Source organism: Aulonocara sp. 'chitande type north' Nkhata Bay, linkage group LG5 (genome assembly GCF_057382095.1).
Source record: "Aulonocara sp. 'chitande type north' Nkhata Bay isolate Kocher_YH1m ecotype deep benthic linkage group LG5, A_spYH_male_GT1.1, whole genome shotgun sequence".
NCBI classification, from domain to species: Eukaryota; Metazoa; Chordata; class Actinopteri; order Cichliformes; family Cichlidae; genus Aulonocara; species Aulonocara sp. 'chitande type north' Nkhata Bay.
Window position 1 is genome coordinate 24,668,578 of NC_141348.1, and position 23,627 is coordinate 24,692,204.

A 23,627-nucleotide genomic window follows, 5' to 3' on the forward strand; every position below is an offset into this window, starting at 1 on the left:
ATCAGTCGTACTCTAGCTGAGATCACATGACTGACACAGCCAGTCCTCATTTATTTATTTGGGGCGACCGTGGCTTGGGCAAGACACTTTACCCTACCGCCTACTGGTGTTGGCCAGAGGGGCCGATGGCGCGATATGGCAGCCTCGCTTCTGTCAGTCTGCCCCAGGGCAGCCACCAGTGTGTGAATGAATAGTGGTATTCTAAAGCGCTTTGGGTGCCTTGAAAAGTGCTATATAAATCCAATCTATTATTATTTCTTTGCCTTTTGGGTTGCTTGAACATTATGTTTTGGGTCATTATCCATTCACACTGTGAAGCGATTGTCTCAATAATACGCGCAGAGAGTATAGCCCTGTACACTTCAGGACTCATCCTGCTGCTTCCATCAGCACTCACATCATCAACCATCAAGTAACCAGGTTCAACTGGTAGAATCGATATATAAAGCACTGTTTTTAGAGTCAGAGCCTTTTAAATAATCACCATAGACTTTAAAACACGACACACAGTTTTAATATGCAGAATTAGCAATTAATAAAAAGATAAGGACCAAACAGTCTATTCTTCCTATTCTGCCATACCGAGCAGAACAGGAAGATTAGACAATGAGTTCAAATGCAGACTAATGACAATCTCCTCGAGACTCTCACCAACCAGCACTGCAATATCAAATCTACACAATTTCCCTGCCTGCTAGAATAAATTATCTCCCTTTAACCACACTGTTAAATCCATCATCCTTAATCAAACATGCATTTTAAATACAGAGTACTTGAGTAAAGCTGGACCAACAGAGGATTATTAAGACCAGCACCAATATCTGGTGATTTATAAGTCCAATATATCAGCTAATGCGTTAGACAGATTTCCAAAACGTTTGTTATGTGGACGTATTAATGAGCCTTACTGAGATAATATATGGCAATGCAGTTTAAATAAATCTTGTTTTATTGTGTCAACAGGTCATAGATGACTAATTTATTACTAATTTCCCACTGAGTGTTCTGGTGTTACCAACAGGGAAGAGCTCAGAGGGCCCTCTGGTAAGCAAACTATGTTACATCAACAATCATAACACAGTTCAGGGGTGTTTCTCCCACCCTGAAGTGGGCAATCAAGAGAGACGGCCTCTATTTTTATTCATTTTCTTAATTAGAAAAATATTTCAGGATTCATTTAATTACATTTCTATTTGTCCACTTGTTTATTTAGTTCTTTAATATTGACTTGACTGAAATTCCATACAAGGCTATTAGGCAAACCGCAGACACATGGCGCCCTCTTCTGGACACAGTAATTTCACAAAGCAATGTTAAATAGAAACAGAATATACATATATACCCTCAACTATATGTACTTGCTAAATCCTGCCTTCGGAGGTTACGTAGAAACAAGACATTCTTCTACATTCAGCACTCTGTCCACAGTAAAACATGTCCAGCATGAATAAAAACGCAATTTTATACTATTGAATTTATACAAACTTACACATATAGGCAATTTGGGCTTCATATACTGCAGAGTTATCAACCACCCCACACATCATAGGAAACAGACATGTCAGTGCACTGTGCAATCTATACAGCAATCTATACATATTATTTTTAATTTCCCTTTAAGTAGAAAGAAGCTGTTTGCAGTCCTCTTCAGTTCTTTTACAGTTGGCTCTGTCTCAGATCACAGATCCTGATGCAACATTTCTCTCCGAGCCAGAATCCGGGATACAGCGGCTCTCTGAACTCGGCTTCAACCTTGTACAGGAAGTTCATACTGTCCGACACCTCATAGAAAGACAAAGTTCCGGTTTGAAATTTAAGATAAATTCCAACCCTGTGATGACGGGGTGGTGTAGTGAGCTGGATGCTGTCAGAATTGTGGCTCACAGAGTAATGTTTAGATAGATCCAGACTCCAGGAATTTGCATTGGCCCCGAAGGCTGACAGTGTAGTGCGGGATTTTCTGTTTATTCCTTTGTAGGTTAGAGCGATCTCTGCTTTGTCTCCTTTCACCTCTACCTCATAGTAGCAGTCAGCTTGCAGTCCCTCCCTGCACAGCACCTGCCGCCGATGTATAAACCTCTCTGGGTTACGAACACTAGGATTCTTGGACCTCTCATTGCACAGCTTAACCATCTTCCCTCCTTTCAAAATAACCAGGTCCTCATGAGCTGTCGTGGGGTCCAGAGAGAGCTTACACGCATCTGAGATAATGAAGAGAACATTTAAGGACTGAATTCTAAGAAGACAGCTGTGGTTGGATGAGTCTGTGTGTGGGTAAAGTCATGGTGAATGCAGGTTGGAAGATAAACTTACATTGCAGGAACTCTTCTCTGGTTTTAGGCTCAACTTTCTGTTTAGCCAGAGGCCTGCTAGCTGTAAAGAGACACGGGAGACGACATCAGAGCATCAGTGAGCGTCTCTGCTGCATCATTAAACAATACAGGGACCCTGAAACTGGCCTGTAAGTACAAGTTATTCAGATGTGTCACCATTTTGCCAAGGTCTGGAAGCAGACTCAAACTTTGACCCTCAGATGAGAGGACATGTTTAAGGATGTTGAGGAACAACCCAGGAACCACCGACTCAAACCTGCCATTAACTGTGAACTGCCAGCACCCCTGTCCAAGGTGAAATGATTTTTACACTGGCATGTAGAAGGGTGCCATACAAGAAAGAAGACCCTGCTCCACGTTCAAGCTGGACTAAAATTTGCTGCTGCTCACATGGACGAGTTTTATAGTCAGACAAGATAAAGACTTTTTTGGCCACAATGACATGAGGTGTATCTGGAGGAATAGTGGTGAGGCTTTTAAACCGAAGAACACTGTACCATCTCCGAATCATGCTCTGGGCTATTTTTAGCAGTGGTACTGGTATCAGGCACTCCATGAATTACGGGTCGAAAGCTTCATTCAGCGCTATGAATTGAATTATCGTGATTGACATGTAGAAGTGCAGAGGGTTTTGCAAAGCATGCTTACACATCATAACTGGTTAGAAGTCCAGATTATATTTTCTGGGCCAAGGGAGTCCGAACAGAATGTCCCGAACTTAGATAATAAGTGGAATCAGTAGCCTTAGGATTGCTAGGTTATATTAAAAATCAAGGCTAGGCAGGGAGGTGTTTTCTTTCTGTCTTATTTTTCCAGGAAGAGGAGAAGATACAAGACGAGGTCAGCTGGGAACAAAGAGAGGAGAAGAGTCACAGGACTGCCACGTCGCTTCCGCTTTCATAATAATACGTGTTTTTGTTGTAGTATAAAACTGGACTGCCCACTCTGAGAGTCATCCTCTGTGTGAAGCAGATGGCTGAGTTCACATCAAAGTCCAGTGCTGTAAACTTGTAATTTCAACTGCTGAAGCAAATAAAACCTTTTAAACGACAGATGTTCTCCTGTATAAACGTGTCACTGGTACATCATAAAATGGATGGAATAAGGAGCAGGACTACCTGCAAATTCTTCAACTTATCCATCCATCCATCCATCCATCCATCCATCCATCCATCCATCCATCCATCCGTCTTCATCCGCTTTATCCGGGGCCGGGTCGCGGGGGCAGCAGCCTAAGCAAAGAGGCCCAGACCTCCCTCTCCCCAGCCACCTCCTCCAGCTTATCCGGGGGAATACCAAGGCGTTCCCAGGCCAGCCGAGAGATATAATCTCTCCAGCGTGTCCTGGGTCTGCCCCGGGGCCTCCTCCCGGTGGGACATGCCTGGAACCCTCTCGTCCACCGGGAAAAACCCCAACGTACCGGCAGCAAGCCGAGGGGATATTAGAATACCCACCCCAGCCCGCCGCCTCTCACCAGGGGCAACTCCAGACTGAGACAGAGTCCAGCCCCTCTCCAGGAGACTGGTTCCAGAGCCCAAGCCATGTGTAGAGGTGAGCCCGACTATATCTAGCCGGTACCTCTCAACCTCACGCACTAACTCAGGCTCCTTTCCCACCAGATAGGTGACATTCCATGTCCCTATTGCCAGTCTTGGCAGCCGGGGGTCAGTCTGCCAGGGCCTCCGCTCCTGGCCGCCACCCGGCACACAATGCACCTGACCCCTATGGCGCCTCCTGCGGGTGGTGGGCCTGCGGGAGGATGGGCCCATGTCTCCTCTTCGGGCTGTGCCCGGCCGGGCCCCATGGACTAAGGCCCGGCCACCAGAAGCTCGCCCTCGGGCACCCTCCCCGGGCCTGGCTCCAGGGCGGGGCCCCGGTAACCCTATCCCGGGCAGGGTAAACTGTTCCCTCGGTGTCCTTTTCATAAGGGTCTTCTTCAACCTAATGTCAAATAATCCGGACAATGCGGACACAGCTGGTTTTGGAATGGATGAAGGAGGCTCACAGTAACAGGACATTTAACAAAATATTATTGGGGGCTGGTTAATATATTTGAGGCTGTATGTATACTTTTGACTCTGTGTGAATTAAAGAAATCCAAAATATATTCAAACTTCTCTCTTCGATTCTTGTTTCTCAAAGCCATTAAAGATGTGTGCTGAACAACAGTTTAAAGAAACCATTAAAAACCCAAAATTAGCATGACGGTCATGTCCATGATGACGAGTGGGTGTAAACTTCTGACCACAATTGTAAGATAATATTAAAATTGTTCTGGAAACTGTTTGAAGGACAAACCATGGAGCTGTGAGACGCTGGCTTCACTTCTTCGCTGGACATCATCTTCCTCCATCTCTGATGCTGATTCCTGCTGCTCCTCACCATCAGCTGTCATACGCAAGGACATAGATATTCTTACATTCTTATAATTAAAGAGAGATGTTTTCCACATAACGACACATACCAGTGTTACAGATTGAGGCAAATTCTTTGTCACAGAATCCCTCCAGTTGCTTCCCAAGATGCTCAACGGCTCTCTTTGTGAGCTCAAAGTGGAGGAGTGGATCCTCTGAAAGCTCCTGGAACGAGGGGTCACAGAGGAGCTTCAGAGAGGGCCATTTCTGTGAGGATGGAGGGGAGAAGTTCAGGATACGACCCGTCACTCAGAAACAGGCAACGTTTCCAGCGCTGTGTTGGGAGTATACCTGCAGGAAACGGATGTGGCTCTCAGTCTGTGCCAGGTGGTCCAGCTTAGCATCCCTCTCCTTCATCTGCTTCACCTCCTCCTCCAGGCTCTTCAGCGAGATGCGAACCTGAGCTGCAGCCGCCTCCTCCTGAGCTGCAATCACTTCCTTCACTGACAGGTAATGTTTCTGAAGGGAGTCGATGGCGCCCACTATGACGCTCTCACAGAAGGCTTCTGTTTTTCTCGCCTCGTCCTGTTTGATACACATGTGAGTGGGTGACACACTACAAACACTTCAGACAACATAACTTTTTGGTCACATGTTCCCCTCACCTGAATCTGTCCGAGCATCTCCCCCATCATCTCTCTTTTCCTTTCTTGCTTCTGAAGAGTCTGCTTGAACTTTGTCTGCATGTCCTTAAGTTCCTTCTTCAGAATGTGTTAGTTGGAAGCAAACACATAATTTGTTTAGATTTTGTTAGTTTTTTCCTGGATGGCACTTTTTACATTTGTATGAATCAAATGCATCTTTGTCTAAAACTGGGTCGATGCTGTAAGTCATTTGAATGTTTTGTAAGGCTGTCCCAGTACTCAGGAATGATTTGTTTAACCAAATAAAGTGGAAGTGTCACCTGTCTGAAATACAGACAGCCCATCTACTTTTAAAATTAGGCTTAAAACGTCCCTTGTTGATAAGGGATTATCAATAGATTTGGATCAGATAACCATGAATCTTCCTTTAGTTATTCTGCAGTCGGTCTGTTCTACTGGGGGCTTCCCATAATACACCGTGTTTCTTTTTCACTCACTATGTGTTTATACACCATCCTGCATTTAATAATTATAATAGTTATCATCAGCCTCTGTTTTCGTTCCACAGGGTGTCTGTTCTCCGGTTTTCCTCCCCTCACTTCCAATCGAAACTTAGTTTCAGCAATTATTCATTTTTTTAGGCTTATGTTGAAGTTTGAATCGTTGATCTGTGTGCCTTAGATGCAGCGTGCACTTTGCTTTCATCTCAGTTACATGGCTAAAATCATTGTACATATATATAAATCACAAGATATGCAAAAGTTTCCAAATATCCACCAGGATATAAAACATTGTCAGCAATCTTGAAGTTGCAGGAAATCACGAGCAATTGGTTAATGACAGTTTCCTGGATTTACCCAAAGAGAAAACATGTTCTTGTAATATTTTTGTTATAGTCAGCTATGTCGCTGCATTGTCGTTTCAAAACTAAATCTGGAGTTGGAAATATTACAGTTTTTTCTGAATGCTTAAACCCTAACTGTGATTCCTGTAGCACAATCTCTAAAACTATTCAGACTTATAGCAAAACCACTCACTGAGTTTGCAAAACTAAAAGCACAAAAACTGCTTTGCACTCAGTTTGCAATTTTGTAACACACACTTTGCAAAACTGTAGGCACAATTAACTACACAACACTCAATTACCAAATTTCCAACACACTCCTAGCAAAAGTATACACATGTATGGCTATCATTAAAACTAATTTGCCAACTGTCTGGCACACTTTCACATGTGAAAACTTTTTTAGATAATTAGTTCACTTTGCAATCAGCCTAAGCACTATAATACAGGTAAGCTGTGTGTGCGGAGTACAATGGAGGGAGCAGAAAGAGTGAGAAGTAGAGGAGGCCGAGGAAGAGGACGTGGAGGTGAAGAAGTAGGATGAAGAGGACGACAAGGACAAGGAGGAGCAAGAGGAAGACGAGGAGGGGGGAGAGGAAGATGAGGAGGGGGGAGAGGAAGGGTAGGAAGAGTAAGAAATAGAATTGCTGATGACATCAGAGCTACAATAGTGGACCATGTAATCAACCGTGGAATGACCCTGAGGGTAGCTGGCCAACGGGTCCAGCCTAACTCGAGCCGCTACACTGTAGCAAGTACCATAAGGACATCTTGAAATGAGAATCGGTTAGTACAGTCACTTCGCACAAAGATTTGTAGCACTGCCATATGCCAATGAGAAACACACCAATACCATTGATGTAAAAATACTGAAATTGTTACTTTACAGAATTGCTAGATGACCAGATGCTGGGGCAGAGGAAGCATGTTCACTGCAGACCAAGTAACCCATATAGTCATTATGGCGATTGCAAATAATCCTATACTTGGAAATAACCACTTGTGTTTGTTTTGATGTGTTTGAATAAACACCAGTACTTGAAGTTTGGATCCCTCTATGCTTATGGATCTATGACAGAAGTATGAGCTCAAACTGACATAGCCTACCTTGTGCACAGAGAAAGCAAAAGCCAGATGTGTTTTGTATTCATACCATCAGTGTGCAGTTGGTGCATTGTGTGCTTAGTAGATGATGGCTTGTGTGTACTGTTTGATACGGAAACACCATTTTTACGAAGGTGTGAAGAGTTAATCTAGCTGTGTTTGCTTTTGCAAGAGAACTACAATGTTTTGATTATTGGGTGACAGGTTTTCTTATTTGTGTGAAGAGTTTTGCAAAATTAGCCAATAGTTACAAAAAATGTGCTTAAGCAATCAGAAAAAACTGTAAGTGCTAGAAGGTCTAGTATTATGCCATAAGACTGCATGAATTGACTCCTGGGCTAATTCACCAAAAGCTTTCCAGGAGATTCTTCCTTCAGTTTCTTCTTCCTGCAAATTTGAGCTTTCAAGTAGGATTTGCACCTTTTTTTTAAATCTTGTTTTACAGTTTTTTCTGATTGCTTAAGCACATTTTTTGTAACTATTGGCTAATTTTGCAAAACTCTTCACACAAATAAGAAAACCTGTCACCCAATAATCAAAACATTGTAGTTCTCTTGCAAAAGCAAACACAGCTAGATTAACTCTTCACACCTTCGTAAAAATGGTGTTTCCGTATCAAACAGTACACACAAGCCATCATCTACTAAGCACACAATGCGCCAACTGCACACTGATGGTATGAATACAAAACACATCTGGCTTTTGCTTTCTCTGCGCACAAGGTAGGCTATGTCAGTTTGAGCTCATACTTCTGTCATAGATCCATAAGCATAGAGGGATCCAAACTTCAAGTACTGGTGTTTATTCAAACACATCAAAACAAACACAAGTGTTTATTTCCAAGTATAGGATTATTTGCAATCGCCATAATGACTATATGGGTTACTTGGTCTGCAGTGAACATGCTTCCTCTGCCCCCAGCATCTGGTCATCTAGCAATTCTGTAAAGTAACAATTTCAGTATTTTTACATCAGTGGTATTGGTGTGTTTCTCATTGGCATATGGCAGTGCTACAAATCTTTGTGCGAAGTGACTGTGCTAACCGATTCTCATTTCAAGATGTCCTTATGGTACTTGCTACAGTGTAGCGGCTCGAGTTAGGCTGGAGCCGTTGGCCAGCTACCCTCAGGGTCATTCCACGGTTGATTACATGGTCCACTATTGTAGCTCTGATGTCATCAGCAATTCTATTTCTTACTCTTCCTACCCTTCCTCTCCCCCCTCCTCATCTTCCTCTCCCCCCTCCTCGTCTTCCTCTTGCTCCTCCTTGTCCTTGTCGTCCTCTTCATCCTACTTCTTCACCTCCACGTCCTCTTCCTCAGCCTCCTCTTCTTCTCACTCTTTCTGCTCCCTCCATTGTACTCCGCAAACACAGCTTACCTGTATTATAGTGCTTAGGCTGATTGCAAAGTGAACTAATTATCTAAAGAAGTTTTCACATGTGAAAGTGTGCCAGACAGTTGGCAAATTAGTTTTAATGATAGCCATACATGTGTATACTTTTGCTAGGAGTGTGTTGGAAATTTGGTAATTGAGTGTTGTGCAGTGAATTGTGCCTACAGTTTTGCAAAGTGTGTGTTACAAAATTGCAAACTGAGTGCAAAGCAGTTTTTGTGCTTTTAGTTTTGCAAACTCAGTGAGTGGTTTTGCTATAAGTCTGAATAGTTTTAGAGATTGTGCTACAGGAATCACAGTTAGGGTTTAAGCATTCAGAAAAAACTGTAAGTACCTCCTTCCGCCTCCGTTCCTCCTTCACCAACCCGATCCTGTGTCCTCCATGCTCAGCTGAAGCACACTGTGCACATATGATCTGCTTATCTGTGCAGCAGTAAACCTCCAGGGGCTTGTTGTGTTTTCCACACAAAGTGCTCTCTGATGTTTCTGCACAGCTCCGGGGTCTCTTCAGGACTTTCCGATTCCCTTCTGAGGACTGCTGCTCTTTATTACAACTCATTTCTGTCTCTCTCACCACCTCGGCTAGAGTTGTGTTCTTGATCAGCTGAGGTCTGGATGGAAACTCATATTTACATTCGGGGCACCTGCAGAGACTGTTCCTCAGCTGGTCACAATCCCATTGGTCCTGGATGCAGCGCATGCAAAAGTTGTGTCCGCAAGGAATCATCACAGGATTCCTGAGAAGGTTTCTGCAAATTTGACAGCAGAGGTGGTTCATCTTCGCAGGAATGTTACGCTCCGCCATGTCTCTGTGGTAAAAAGGCGGGCTGTCACAAGTTTCGTTTCGTTTCCTGCACAAATGACTCACAAGTGTGTGTTTGTGTGTGGGAGTGACTAAATCTTTTGAAATTCTTGTAAAAAGGAAGGCGGAGTCTGTGTCTCCTCCACACTGGCTGTTTGAATCTCAAAGACCAGACAAATGTAAACAACAACCTTCAGAAAGGACAAATAAATCCAACATGAATGTCTTTATTACAGTATTTAGGTAAACATAAAACAAAGAAAAGCAGTGATAAATAAGCTTTGTAATTTACATGTACTTTCATTTCCTGAATGTTTAAATAAAACAAAGAAACTCATATCTGAAAAAGATGTAGAAGTATAACAGTTCTGTAACTGGCAATTTAAATTCAGTTGTACCCTTCTGTTCAAAAACAGCCGTCTGATGAATAAAACCAGGCAACAAGAACCACATTTATGAGACCAGAAACACTCTTTTCTTTCACAAGATCCAACACACACAGTGCAGGTGTGTGCACAGCAAAGAAGACGAAGATGCTGACGAGCTTCTTGTTTGTTTGTTTTTTGTCTAGACTGGGATTTTAATGTCCATTCAGCCTCATTGATGGTCCCAGAGCAAAAGCACTTAGTCAGGTAAAACAGATATGATATCATCCTGAAAATCCAGCAGGGCAACAAAAAGGTCCAACTGTTAAAGGAGCAATGATCCGACTATCATGAGTGTACATAAAGAAATCCTGACCTTTCCTTCAGTCTCTCTGAAGATGATGAACTCGTGAGATGGAACGAGGAATGTTTTATTCATGTGCTGAGCCTGGCCTAACACGTAATACCTAAAATGAATACTCTATTTAAACTTAAAAGTGAAAGTGTGGTCATGTAGTGCTTCCTGGTGAGTTGCGAACCTACAGTAGCAGGTAAGAGGCACACAGAGGAAATATCTGTAATGTAAAGAAGGAGCAGAGTTCAAGTCCGCAAATGGAGTTTTAGCACTGAGGTCATTATCAGCTATTTCATTAAAAAACTGGGAACGAGGCAAGAGACGTCTCAGAGAACCTAAGTACAAAAGGATGATCTTTTTTTTGGCTAAAAACTACACAGAAATCATAACAATGCAAAATTTCTCAAAAGGCAAAAGTTCAAACACCAAAAGCATTTAGCAGGACCCCCGACAACACTCCTCCATGCTGGAAACTGAGAATAAAATCCATCCGTCACCTTCAGTCTATACAGAATGTGTAGCATACTGTTCTGTTCAGAGAAGAGTTCTGTTGATCAGTGAGAGCACTGGTGGTGCTTCATCTGAACACCTGACTGAAACTGTTTAAAAAACAAAACAAAAAAAACAAGAATAAACGACAAGAATGTTGACGGTGGTCGAGTCTCACTGTAGCAGTTCTTCCCAGGAAATAGGTTTGGAGAAGACTTCCCTCTCCAGCCAAAGGTCGTAGTTCATTTGGAAGTCCTCGGGCAGGTCCACTCGTTGGCCCAGAACACTTTGCAGACAGTTGTCCACAGGCAGGAAGTCGGGATTGCTGTGGCTCTTGTCGTAGCGGCGGCTGTTGAAGCGCTCGATGTTGGCTCGTAGAGCGCACTCCTCGGCCTGGAAGTCCCACGGACGAGCGTCCAGATCTGCTCACACAAAACAAACAGTAACTGTAAGTTAGTGGATTTTGTCTGCTCTGAGCGTAACAGCAATCTGCAGCAGCCCACAAATCCTGATCTCCATTAGGACATAAAAACAAAACAGCAGGTTTGTCTCAAAAAGGCGACAAACACATGAAACATTCATGCAGCGAACAGACGACTGGTCTGAGAAACACGAAACACTTTGAATGTGCAGCTCATCTTTCACTCACACACCAGCTGTCTCACCTCAGGCAGTCTGCGGCACTTTTCCCAACTCATGACATTTATTAAATGCACACTCACCGGCCACTTTATTTGCTGTCTAACAGCTCGTTAACACACATCTAATCAGCCAATCACGTGGCAGGGTTTACAGAGAATGGTCCAAAAAAAAAGAGAAAATCTCCAGTGAGCAGCAGTTCTCTTAGAGGTCAGAGGTCAAAGAAGAATGGCCAGACTTCTTTGAGCTCATAGAAAGGCAACAGTGACTCAAGTAACCCCTCATGACAGCCAAGGTATGCAGAAGAGCTTCCAGGTTTGACTGGTTCTCTGAATATAAAAAGGATTTTATGGTGTTCAAATATCACCTGCTCCCCACTTTTTCTAGAATGATACTTGAATAATGCTGTCCTATGTTTGTGTGTAGTGTTGTATATTCTGCACGAAAGCTGTTCAGATTTTCCTCTCACCGTTTCCGTACGCCCAGTCGTCATTCAGGCGATGTCGGACCTTCTGGTAGATGGCAGACATGGTCTTCATGTTGCTCTTCCTCCACTGACGTCCGAGGTATTTTGTTTGCACTTTGAGCAGCTTGAGGACATACAGCTGCATCATTGCCTGCTTGACCTTCAGCGCCCTTTTCAGGATGGGTGCCGACTTAAACACGACCAGCATCTGGCAGAAAATGTCAAGGAAAAAAAAAAAGAATCAAAGCAGAGAGTTATATCCTGTCTTTTCATACGTGATTCGTGTGTCACAGCAAATGTGACGTGACGTCCTCTCACCATTGTTCTGGAGTGCTTCCATTTGGTCAGTTTGTTGAGGATCCTCAGCAGGTTAATACAGGAAAACAGATTCCTCCAGCAAAACTGATTGTTGTCTCCCGCTTCCTGTAACAAAGAAATCGTCCACAGTAAACATCCAAATCCTACAGTCACGTGTCAACAACAACAAAACAACAGAAACAAGGGGGGTAAAATTACCAAACTCTCTGCGGTTAACTCTGGGAGCTCGTGCACCACACAGTACGGAAAGTCGAGTACTGAAATGCTTTGAGGAAGAAAAAAGTAAAGTCAATGCAGTGAAATACAGAGCCATGTACATTTAGTTTATTGATGCGCACTGCAAACAGGAATCATGACTTTGTTATGTAACGCCACACTGAAAGTACCTGTTCTTAGCTGTGATGTAAGACATGATGTTCTGGTTGAAGAACTTGAGAATGAGGGGGATGCAGTTGGCAAACACCAAGTGCTGAGCCATGTACTCAAACTATGAACACCAACCACACACACAGAGGGACAGCAGTTACACAAGGATTCGTTTTTATATCAGTACGTGTATGTAGTTTGTATTTTGGTTACTACTGAACTCACGATTAACACAACAACTGTTCAACTCTGAAAATAATCTAGGATTTATTTAAGTTTAAGAAAAGAAGAAACTCGCCTTTTATATTTAAGTGGATTTTTAAGACTATTTTTTAACCCAATTCCCTGTTTTAAAACTTAATAAAAACAGAATGCAATGACCCAAAAACCTCATAAGCCCAGATTTTATTCAGAACACAGAAAGCATATCAAACGTTTAAACTGACAATAAATGTACCATTTTAGGAAAATTATTAGCTTGTTTTGAATTTGATAGGAGGAACTGAGGAGACCAGCTGCTGGACTTTTGGGAGAGGAAATGACTCTACCTGCTCAGCCGTCCTGGGTCTTTTTTGTGGTATCTTTTGTTTTTGAGTTGTTTAGTTGGTAAATAATCTGGACTGCAGGCAGGTCAGTTCAGCACCCAGACTCTTCTACTATGAATTTTAATTTCATAGTTTTAATAGAAGTTTTAATAGCTGCAGTTTGCAGTTTAGCGTCTTAGTTTTCCTTCCATGAAACAGACGTGGAGCATATGTCAATCTAAAGAAGCCAGCACCGGAGAAGACAGCAGTGTTTCTGGATCATGTCCACTTATGGCTTCATTTTTGCCTGATCAGGCTTCACCCTAGATTTTCAGATGGCACCGTGAACTCTGTTTACAGACAACAATTTCTGGATGTGCTCCTGAGCCCATGAGGTTTCCTTGACAGCATCATGGCTGCTTTTAATGCAGCGATGCCTGAGGACCCGAAGATCACAGCCATCCAGTACTGACTATCAGCCTCATCCCTTGCGCACAGAGATTTCTCCAGATGGTCTGAATCTTTGGATATTGTGTACTGTAGATGATGAGATAGCCCTGGTCTTCACAGTTTTATGTTGAAGAACATTATTCTGAACTTTTTCCACAATTTCTAGATGCAGTTTTTTCAGATTGGTTAACCTCTGCCCATCTTTACTTCTGATAAACTCTGCCTCTCTAAGATGCTGTTTTTATACCCAATCACATTGATGACCTGTTGTCAGTTAACCTAATTAGTTGTAAAATGTACCTCCAGCAGTTTCTGCTTTCCTACTTTTCTAGACTTTTCTTAGTGTGTCCACTAATACTTTTCATGCACAAGTAAAATGTCTCAGTTTAAACATTTGATATGTTTTCTGTTTTCTACAGTGGACAGAATTTAGTTTAAGAGACGTGCAAAAAAGTTTTGGTCACTTTTTTTGAATCAAGGCTGTAAATACAGTGGGGCAAAAAAGTATTTAGTCAGCCACCGATTGTGCAAGTTCCCCCACCTAAAATGATGACAGAGGTCAGTAATTTGCACCAGAGGTACACTTCAACTGTGAGAGACAGAATGTGAAAAAAAAATCCATGAATCCACATGGTAGGATTTGTAAAGAATTTTTTCGTAAATCAGGGTGGAAAATAAGTATTTGGTCAATAACAAAAATACAACTCAATACTTTGTAACATAACCTTTGTTGGCAATAACAGAGGTCAAACGTTTACTATAGGTCTTTACCAGGTTTGCACACACAGTAGCTGGTATTTTGGCCCATTCCTCCATGCAGATCTTCTCGAGAGCAGTGATGTTTTGGGGCTGTCGCCGAGCAACACGGACTTTCAACTCCCGCCACAGATTTTCTATGGGGTTGAGGTCTGGAGACTGGCTAGGCCACTCCAGGACTTTCAAATGCTTCTTACGGAGCCACTCCTTTGTTGCCCGGGCGGTGTGTTTTGGATCATTGTCATGTTGGAAGACCCAGCCTCGTTTCATCTTCAAAGTTCTCACTGATGGAAGGAGGTTTTGGCTCAAAATCTCACGATACATGGCCCCATTCATTCTGTCCTTAACACGGATCAGTCGTCCTGTCCCCTTGGCAGAAAAACAGCCCCATAGCATGATGTTTCCACCCCCATGCTTCACAGTAGGTATGGTGTTCTTGGGATGCAACTCAGTATTCTTCTTCCTCCAAACACGACGAGTTGAGTTTATACCAAAAAGTTCTACTTTGGTTTCATCTGACCACATGACATTCTCCCAATCCTCTGCTGTATCATCCATGTGCTCTCTGGCAAACTTCAGACGGGCCTGGACATGCACTGGCTTCAGCAGCGGAACACGTCTGGCACTGCGGGATTTGATTCCCTGCCGTTGTAGTGTGTTACTGATGGTGACCTTTGTTACTTTGGTCCCAGCTCTCTGCAGGTCATTCACCAGGTCCCCCCGTGTGGTTCTGGGATCTTTGCTCACCGTTCTCATGATCATTTTGACCCCACGGGATGAGATCTTGCGTGGAGCCCCAGATCGAGGGAGATTATCAGTGGTCTTGTATGTCTTCCATTTTCTGATGATTGCTCCCACAGTTGATTTTTTCACACCAAGCTGCTTGCCTATTGTGGATTCACTCTTCCCAGTCTGGTGCAGGTCTACAATACTTTTCCTGGTGTCCTTCGAAAGCTCTTTGGTCTTGGCCATGGCGGCGTTTGGAGTCTGACTGTTTGAGGCTGTGGACAGGTGTCTTTTATACAGATGATGAGTTCAAACAGGTGCCATTCATACAGGTAACGAGTGGGGGACAGAAAAGCTTCTTACAGAAGACGTTACAGGTCTGTGAGAGCCAGAGATTTTCCTTGTTTGAGGTGACCAAATACTTATTTTCCACCCTGATTTACGAATAAATTCTTTACAAATCCTACCATGTGGATTCATGGATTTTTTTTTCACATTCTGTCTCTCACAGTTGAAGTGTACCTCTGGTGCAAATTACTGACCTCTGTCATCATTTTAAGTGGGGGAACTTGCACAATCGGTGGCTGACTAAATACTTTTTTGCCCCACTGTAAATAAACGTGAGTTAAACTAAACCTGCTGCAGTGTGAAGGGGAGTGAATCTGTTTTATCTCTATTACCATGTTTTGATATTTGATGTGACTCAAAATTATAATTTAAACTGGAATAATAACAATGTGCAACGTTAAACAGGCGTGTGGCGTGCGCACCTGGTAGATGTGGTTGAGTTTGAAGTGTTTCAGGAGAAGCAGCAGAATTGCAGAGATGGCTTTCACAATGATCTCTTTGTGCCGATTCACATCAACACCAAGTTTCATGCTTTGCAGCACTGTGGTCCTGCAGGGTCAGACAGAAGAGATCAGATCAGATAACCCTCAGTCTGTTCTGCTCGCAGGTAAAAACTAGCACCTGCCTGTAAATCAGAACGTAGCAATCTTAGAGTCTACTGTTCTCAAACATGCTCAGGCAAAATAACCTGCCGATAAACCACATCTCCTTGTTTAAAAAAAAACCAAACCAGTTCCAGCTCTGTATGTACAAGTGTGCATGACCTGAAAACCTGTACTCACCCTGAAATGTGAGTACATTAGATAATGGAAATGTCTCTCGGTTAGCATATGTTCCCTCTTTATCACATAATGGCACAGTGGATAAGAAACTGGCAGGCTCAAGGCACTTACGGCATCTCCTCCGGCAGCACGTCTGCCAGGATGTTAATGGAGTCGGTTTTAGCTTTGGATGTCGGAGCAGCAGCGAGCAGGATCTTCAGCAGAGCAATCTACAGAGAGACCAAGCATGATGGAGTGATTTAAACACTTTAAATCCAGCCTGCCAACACTGAGGTTTCTAAATCTTGGAATTTTATTTATGTACTTCAAATGTATCCGGCATATAATTCGTAAAATCTAACTAAATGCTTTAGTATAACTAACAGCACACCACTGATCTGTGACACAACACTTTACACAAGTGCTGCAATAGAGTATTTGTGCAATAATCTTTATCGCCATCCCTGAGCAGACCCTGCTCTGTTGTTGCTTTCACACAGAATTACAGGTTTTAAAGCCTTTTTACTCTACCACAGCTGTAGTATGAGTAGTCCCACAGTAGCACAATATAAACCATACAATACTAACCATGTATTGAGGCAAACTGGGCAGAATCCCCTGGTAAAGCAGCTCGGTGGCACACGTCTCCACTTCCTCTTCACCCTGACGACAAGAAAGAAGAAAAACACAAAACAAGAGACGTCGAGTTGAAGAATTTACTTTGTGTGTTTTTCTTTAACTGAATAATTAAAATGGACCTATTATGCTTACTGTGAGAATAATTTCTGCATGGCCAGAGTTTAAAATTATGAGGTCAGTGTATGTGCAAAGGCTTCAGACAGGCGTCAGGCAATTTGTTTCTGCTGCTGGATGTGTACGATATGAATGAACAAAGTTGTGTTTCAGATAGAAGATGAACTAAGAGGCTGCACCAAGGCCCATTATATGATAAAAAAGGATTATTCTGAACTGAGTAACCATGCCAACCAACCTTAATGAAGTCTAATGAGAGGTACCACGACAGATCTCCTTTTAATAAAACTGTATCTGTTTATACTTACGCCAGAAAGAGGGGTTTTCTGAAATTCCTCCTCCTTTATGATCTGTAGTTCAGCTATAGAGACATACTTGTGCTGAAAAATAAGATAGCATTTAATAAATTAAGGTTCAGGAACACTTCAGGTGTGTGAAATTAAGCCATGCTTCAATATCCCAACAATGAAGTACAGCACAAAATACTGCAATACCTGCTTTAAGGTCTTGATGCTCTCGTGAATTGGCCTGGGTAATCCAACCACTGTATCTGTATCACTGTAATGTGTGCACAAAATAAACAGTTCTTAACATGTCAATATTTCTGCACAAAAGCTAACTGTCATCTCTTAAAAAAATGAAGAAAACACTACCTTCCAAGAGTGTAACCAATGAATTTACTTCTACTTGATTCTAGGAAGTTTTCAATATCTTTTTCCCTGTTGGAGCAAAACAGTAACATCAATAACAAAAAAAAGTCTTAATTGTATATTTGTGGGTATAAAGGAGGAACTAACATCATTACAGTTCAGCATTGCTGTTTGGTGAGACTGAGCAGTACCTGACTTTAGGAGCCCACGGCAGACCTTTTGGGAAGGACACCCTCTCCGACGGAGGATGAGGAATAGGTGGAGGCATCACCTCGTCCCGCTCTAGAGGGAAAGTTTCTGCTTCTATAGAGTTATCATTGTCATCATTGTCATCTTCATCTTCTCGTGAGTCATCCGCTTTGTAAGGATCCTTTTCATTGAATGCATCAAGGTTATCCTGTTTTATCAGCGCCTGTGTTTGAGTTACAAGATAATTACAACTAGACTGAAGCAAATACTAAAATTACTCAAGTATTACATCTATGAAGCCACTGAATGCAGAGAAATTATTGCATGAATACATTGTAAGCAGAAGGCTCGTCATCTAAATGAAACAATAATGCAAGCTGGTGCTCTAAAAAAAACCATCATCATTATTATTATTAATTATAATAATGTCTTTATTTAGCTGTTTTTGGACTGCAGTCATCTTTTCCTCGCTCGTGCTCGTGTTCCTGGATTTGTCAGTTTTGTTTGCACAAAGAGGGAATGGGTGCTGTAAAGTGTGTGCTGCTGCACACAGTCCATCGTACACACCAATACAAGTTTGTGAGAGCACTGCTGTTCACTTTGAGGTGTTTTGCTTATAGCTGGCTTTAACCTGATGGTAGCAGCTATAACTACCTTGTGTTCACGACGTGCCCGCTTTTGTTGCTGCTCAATGAGGTCAGATGCAGATGCAGGAGGAGAAGCCGCTCTCATGCTGCGAATGACTCGGATGCTGTCCTCCGGGAGAGGAGGGAGACCCAGTTCCTCTCTCTTACGGACCTTTATGCTCTGCAGCCGCTCAAACCCTCCGAGTGTGAACTGAAACAGAAGACAGGAAGGTTTTTGGAAGATAAGATGGGATTTAGGAGGAAAATGGAGATAAACTCTTTGGGATATCAGTATCTCTGTGAAAGGCTGATGTTTGAGTCTCTCACCAGTATGCTCTTCCACAACAGCAACAAAACTTTCTTCATGGGGAAGTGAGGCGCATGACCGCTGCAGAATTTGGTAACCATACCAAAGAGCATAACGGAAATGGGCTCGTTGTTGAAGAGAGGAGATCCTGGATCAGAGAAGCATGCTCATTTACAAGGCTGATTCTGCACATAACCTCAATGAGTCTTCAGCTACTCTGATGAAATTTACCCAGTTCTGTCCTGAAGGTCTCCTTGATGGTTATCCATTCGGGCTTGTCGGTTGGGTCGTCCTGTTGGATGGTTTCCACCATCATGTACATGATGTTAAGCAGCACCCTGAGATCTGTGCTGTCAGCCAGGGAGATGGCTGGTTTCCTGACAGCGCTGCTGCAGGCAGCACTGTTACTGAAACACAGACAGCACACCAGGAAGCTGGTTAACCTGAAGTCTACCACAGACAACCAGTGATTCTTCTTTTTTATTCTGAGTGAATTCATTAGTTTAAAAAACAAAAACAATAAAAACAAACAAACAAAAAAACCAACAGACAAATAATGTGTTTCCCCCGTCCTAAATTTAAAGTAAAATTGCATGCTGACTGATTTATGGCACCTTTGGACATCAATAAATGCTTCCAGAAAGCTATGTGGTAGGAAAAAATGGCTTCTTTGTTTTGTTTTAATTGGCATTTACTTCTGCAAGGCTAAAAAAGTTGATGGAGAGCATACTCAATCTCCATGTTGAGCAGTTCCACCAGAGCAGAGAAGGTCCCCACATCGAGCAGCAGAAATATGTTGTATCTCATCCAGTGCTGTACCTCCACCTCAGAGCTGCACTCAGCAAAGGTCCCTAAAAACAGGAAAAAAGAAGACAGTACATGAAGTACATGAAGACAAACTATTTTCTAGTTAACTTGAAATCATGGAAATGTGTGATGGACTGACCCTGAGCCATGTAGAGAATGGCTCTAGCAACCTTCAGCCTCTTCTCCCGGGCAGTGACTTCAAGACTGTCCAACAGGCGCATAGCGTGAGCTCTGTGCTGAGCTTCATCGAGCTCTGTCCACTTCTTATCAGACACTAAGGCACAGCAGAGGTGAAGAAAATAAACTACGATGCATAATTGCTTCATCTTTTATTTGTATGGCTGTGTATGTATATTCTGAGTGCTTACCATGAACTCTGAATTCCTCTTCAAAGCACTTCCTATTAAGAGCGAACTCTGGTCCTTCAGTATAACTGTAAAGCTCTGCAAGACACATGAAGAGTTCATAAGTAATATGAACACATTATTAGGTGGTTACAGGTTCTTAAAGTGTGACACACACACACACACACACACTTACACACACGTACCTGACAGCTCTGCAGCCCACTTATCTGTGTCCGAATATTCAAACTCCAGATCTGGAAACTCAGACTGCCCCTGTGCACAACACACCACAGAGGTTAGAAAGAGAGCTACTAGATAGAAAGAAAAAAAAATGTAATTAATCCAATTTAATCACATCCGACTGATGTTAAGAAGTCACATTACCCAAACTCTACACACAAGCACATAAAAAACGGTTTTCTCATTTAATAAGTGGAGGTATTTAGTTGGAAGTGTTTAATTTCCTTTCCAAAACTCTCCATAACAACAGCAACAACATCATCAAGAGTCAAAGCACCAAAATGTCCAAGTGACTCTCGCTAAGAGAAAGTGGTGGAAGTAGCATTTTGATAATTTACAATATCAAAAAATAAATTTGACTAGGAAACCTTCTGGATTAAAAGCCCACTTACGTTAACACATGTAAGCCAGCAAGTTGTACTTCAAGTGTGTAGTAAAAATGTTCCCCGTTAATATTTTACTGTTGGATTAATATTTCTCCCGCATTAATGTCTTTTGAGGCTTTTTACTGCTGATAACACTGTTTGAGGTTGAGCTTATACATTTTTGTTGGGTTGTTTTATCTACAGCAGTGCATCATAATCACTATGATCTTCCTTTGTAGAGTACTTGAATCAATGCATTTAGCTGCATTTCACCACATTTTAGTATTTAGCTACAAGTGAAACACTCCTCTGTGCTGGCAGCTACTCTCTAACAAAGCTTACATCTTTTAACATATATATATATATTTTTTTTAATCAGGCATGTTATCCACTTTATACGTGCCTATAAAGCACGGTATAAGGTATAAAAACATCCAGTTGGCAACAACAAGCAATACTGTTCGAAGTAGTTCAGGAGCACAAAGTAAAAAATAAGATGCAATCAAACACTGCTGTAATAGCACTATGTCCAGTTTAAGACTGGGTGCACCTGAGTGGTGGGAGTGGTAAAGGTTATAAAACCTCCACTTTCAGTCTGCTTACTCTCTTTGGAAAGTTTCATCATGACACTGTTGGTTTGTTGGGTTACTTAGTTCTGTCACACTCAGTCATATTTTCAGTTGTCCATAAACACCGTGCACAGCTGATGTCCGTTACTTTAACACCTCACTATATTTTGGTTACCTAAACCGCTTTGGGAACTGTTTGTTATAAGAGTGTACCAATAGTAGTAGTAATAAACTTGTATTTGAGCATTTGTTACTGACAACTCTATAATCTCTTATTCTATAATTTACATTTCAGACTAGTTAATGTAGTCTCTGATTTGTAATATAAAGTTTATGAATCAATAAACAATATCATGTGTACCAGCTGCAACACTGAAAGTAACAGTAACACACTGAAGCTGCCATCATGAAGCATTACAACTAAACACAGGAGGATTTACTATTGCCGCTGTGAGCCTACTTTTAAGAAAAGACTGGATATAATACACCTCTTCAAGACAGACAGGGAATCAGTGCTACCATGACTGTCTCCAGTGGCTATTTAAACCACTACACGGAAACACTCAGCTTGTTTTCTTTAAACGTCACACAAATGGGTGACCAATTTTGCATATATACAGTAAAATTACACTGTAATAGCCGACTGTCGCATTAGAAAGATTAAATGCGTTAACCAGGACCTAAACAATCAGTTTTCAACAGGTCCTTAGGTTTCTGACACATACACAAGCCTGGCCTGTAGCCGGCTAACGTCAGCTAGCTGTCTCCTGCTCGCTTTTCAATGTGTTAACACCGGAAAACAAACGGAACACCGTACAGCTAGGTACACGTACAAACACCGTAATGAAGGTCGTTTGCTGCTCTTAACTCCCGAATCATGTTAGAAATACTAATTGTGCTACAATGACAGAGCTAGCTAACTTTACACTAGCAGCAGGAAAGGCCTTGTCTCTTTAGCTAAAAAAAATACACGCTGGAAATCAACCATAAACATCTGGATACGTACCTCTGAATCTTTTCTTTGATTGCGGGTAAATTCGCCCCTGGTTTTGTTAGGTAGCATAGCTCTCTGCTTATTGTTTACAGGTAGCCCACTACCGTTTCCACCGACGTCCATAATTTTTGGGGGCGCAGTGAACTCTCGCGAGATGAGAAATGGAACGTGACTGTCGGACTCGCTTCAGCGCATCCGCAGAATCTTGTCCGAAGGTCCGCAGCAGCGGCCCGAGGTGTGGTTGTGTAGAATTATTTTTGAAATGAATTTTTCTCTGCCTCTTCAGGCCTCAATCCCAAACTGACGCTATGATGATGAGATCAGAAGTCGGAGCAGAGCCTGACATCTGCTGCAGGACTCATTCAGGATGAAGAAAGTTCACAGCTCCGCTTCTGTATTTAGGATCTGCCGTAGCTACTGTAGAATTAATGCGGGACTACTCAGAAACTTCTCTTCTACGTGATGGATAAACATCTAAAGATGTTTAAAATCCTCCAAAACAGTTATAATTAAAGAAAATATAGAATTCGCATTTATTGTAAATTATGGATGAAGTTGTGGTCAGATGTTTGCATTCACTTATCACGGTGCATGCATGTGATGGTAATTTTTTTGTTTTAAATTATTTATTTAAACTGGGGGGGGATAGCTTCTAGAAGGGACTTCCCAAAGCCCCGAGCTCAATCCTGTTTCCTGGCTCTTGCTAACTTAAGAGCTAGGAAACCAACCAATTTAAATGAAGTCTACATTTCTGCCAAGAGTGGTAAAATATTCAGCCAGAATTATGTCAGAAGCTTGTTTATATCTGCCGAAAGCGTCTGGTCGAAGTGCAACTTACTAAGGGACGATAATATTTTGACCCTGTGTGGATTAGAGAAAATCCCAAGCTTGTGCTACCAGTTTTTGTAAAGCCATTAAAGATGTATTCTCTACAATCATAGGCTTGTTCACAGGATATCATTAAAAGCCCCAAATTGCTGCGTCATTCATGCCCATGAGTAGATGTAAATTTCTAATCACAACTCTAACCATCATAATTACATTATTTTTCAATGGTAAATGGACTAGTTCTTATTCTGCGTTTATTCAGCACTTTACATAACTAGTTCACCCATTCATACAAGCACTTTTTTCCCTATGCTCTTTCTAGGTAAGTGCTTCCTGTCCAACATGCACACACGTTTATACTTTAATGGATGCATCAGAAGTAACTTGGGCTTAGTATCTTGCTCAGGGATGTTTGGTATGCAGGCTGGACCAACCTTGCAATTAGAAATGACCTGCTCTCCCACCTGGCATAGTCACCCCAGTTATACATATGCCCAAAAAAGATTATGCTGAGTGAAATGAACACAAAAAAATTATTGTTCCATTTGACTCGCTGTCACAGTTACCCACATATTTTTGCCTGTGGCCTTAGTAAGTGAATAAACACTCACTATGTGTTTATATGCTTCTCTGCATTTAATTATTAGTTAGTATTAATTTCTGGCTCTCCACAGCATGTTTTTGTCCCGTCTTCCTCCCCTTGTTGTTGGCCCCAAACAGTTGCAGCAGATGGTCACCCCTCCCTAAGCCTGGTTCTACTGGAGGTTTCTTCCTATTAAAAGGGAGTTTTCCTTCCCACTGTCACCAAAGTGCTTGCTCCTAGGCGGCCATAGGATTTTTGGTGTTTTCTATTTTCTTTGTAGGGTCATTACCTTACAATATAAAGCACCTTGAGACAACTGTTGTTTTGAT

The 23,627-nt window shown here is 42.1% G+C and overlaps 2 protein-coding genes across 2 annotated transcripts; both read right to left on the minus strand.

The window, feature by feature from the left end:
- Positions 1-506: 506 nt before the first annotated feature.
- Positions 507-9,499, minus strand: LOC147330657 (tripartite motif-containing protein 16-like protein). The gene is made up of 7 exons (XM_086292374.1): positions 9,010-9,499; positions 5,353-5,448; positions 5,039-5,272; positions 4,798-4,954; positions 4,632-4,721; positions 2,314-2,373; positions 507-2,201 (listed from the first exon to the last, which is right to left on the minus strand). Exons 1-7 carry the CDS (start codon positions 9,478-9,480, stop codon positions 1,657-1,659), a joined length of 1,653 nt encoding a protein of 550 aa, XP_086148500.1. The 5' UTR covers positions 9,481-9,499; the 3' UTR covers positions 507-1,656.
- Positions 9,500-9,688: 189 nt separating this feature from the next.
- Positions 9,689-22,021, minus strand: strip1 (striatin interacting protein 1). Its single transcript, XM_086292375.1, has 20 exons — positions 21,900-22,021; positions 19,923-19,992; positions 19,741-19,815; positions 19,512-19,646; positions 19,296-19,416; positions 18,797-18,972; positions 18,586-18,713; positions 18,287-18,469; positions 17,635-17,855; positions 17,447-17,512; positions 17,288-17,351; positions 17,102-17,173; positions 16,629-16,703; positions 16,173-16,270; positions 15,702-15,828; positions 12,496-12,596; positions 12,308-12,374; positions 12,110-12,214; positions 11,795-11,999; positions 9,689-11,108 (listed from the first exon to the last, which is right to left on the minus strand). Exons 1-20 carry the CDS (start codon positions 22,008-22,010, stop codon positions 10,861-10,863), a joined length of 2,448 nt encoding a protein of 815 aa, XP_086148501.1. The 5' UTR covers positions 22,011-22,021; the 3' UTR covers positions 9,689-10,860.
- Positions 22,022-23,627: the final 1,606 nt, after the last annotated feature.

Coding starts and splice junctions, on each gene's coding strand:
- LOC147330657 (XM_086292374.1), bottom strand. CDS start 9,480: ATGGCGGAGCGTAACATTCCTGCGAAGATGAACCACCTCTGCTGTCAA. Junction 5,273..5,352: donor AGATGCTCGGACAGATTCAG/GTGAGGGGAACA, acceptor TGTATCAAACAG/GACGAGGCGAGAAAAACAGA. Junction 4,722..4,797: donor TGCCTCAATCTGTAACACTG/GTATGTGTCGTT, acceptor TGCGTATGACAG/CTGATGGTGAGGAGCAGCAG.
- strip1 (XM_086292375.1), bottom strand. CDS start 22,010: ATGGACGTCGGTGGAAACGGTAGTGGGCTACCTGTAAACAATAAGCAG. Junction 18,714..18,796: donor GACCTTCAGGACAGAACTGG/GTAAATTTCATC, acceptor TCTCTGATCCAG/GATCTCCTCTCTTCAACAAC. Junction 17,513..17,634: donor CCGTGGGCTCCTAAAGTCAG/GTACTGCTCAGT, acceptor TTGCTCCAACAG/GGAAAAAGATATTGAAAACT.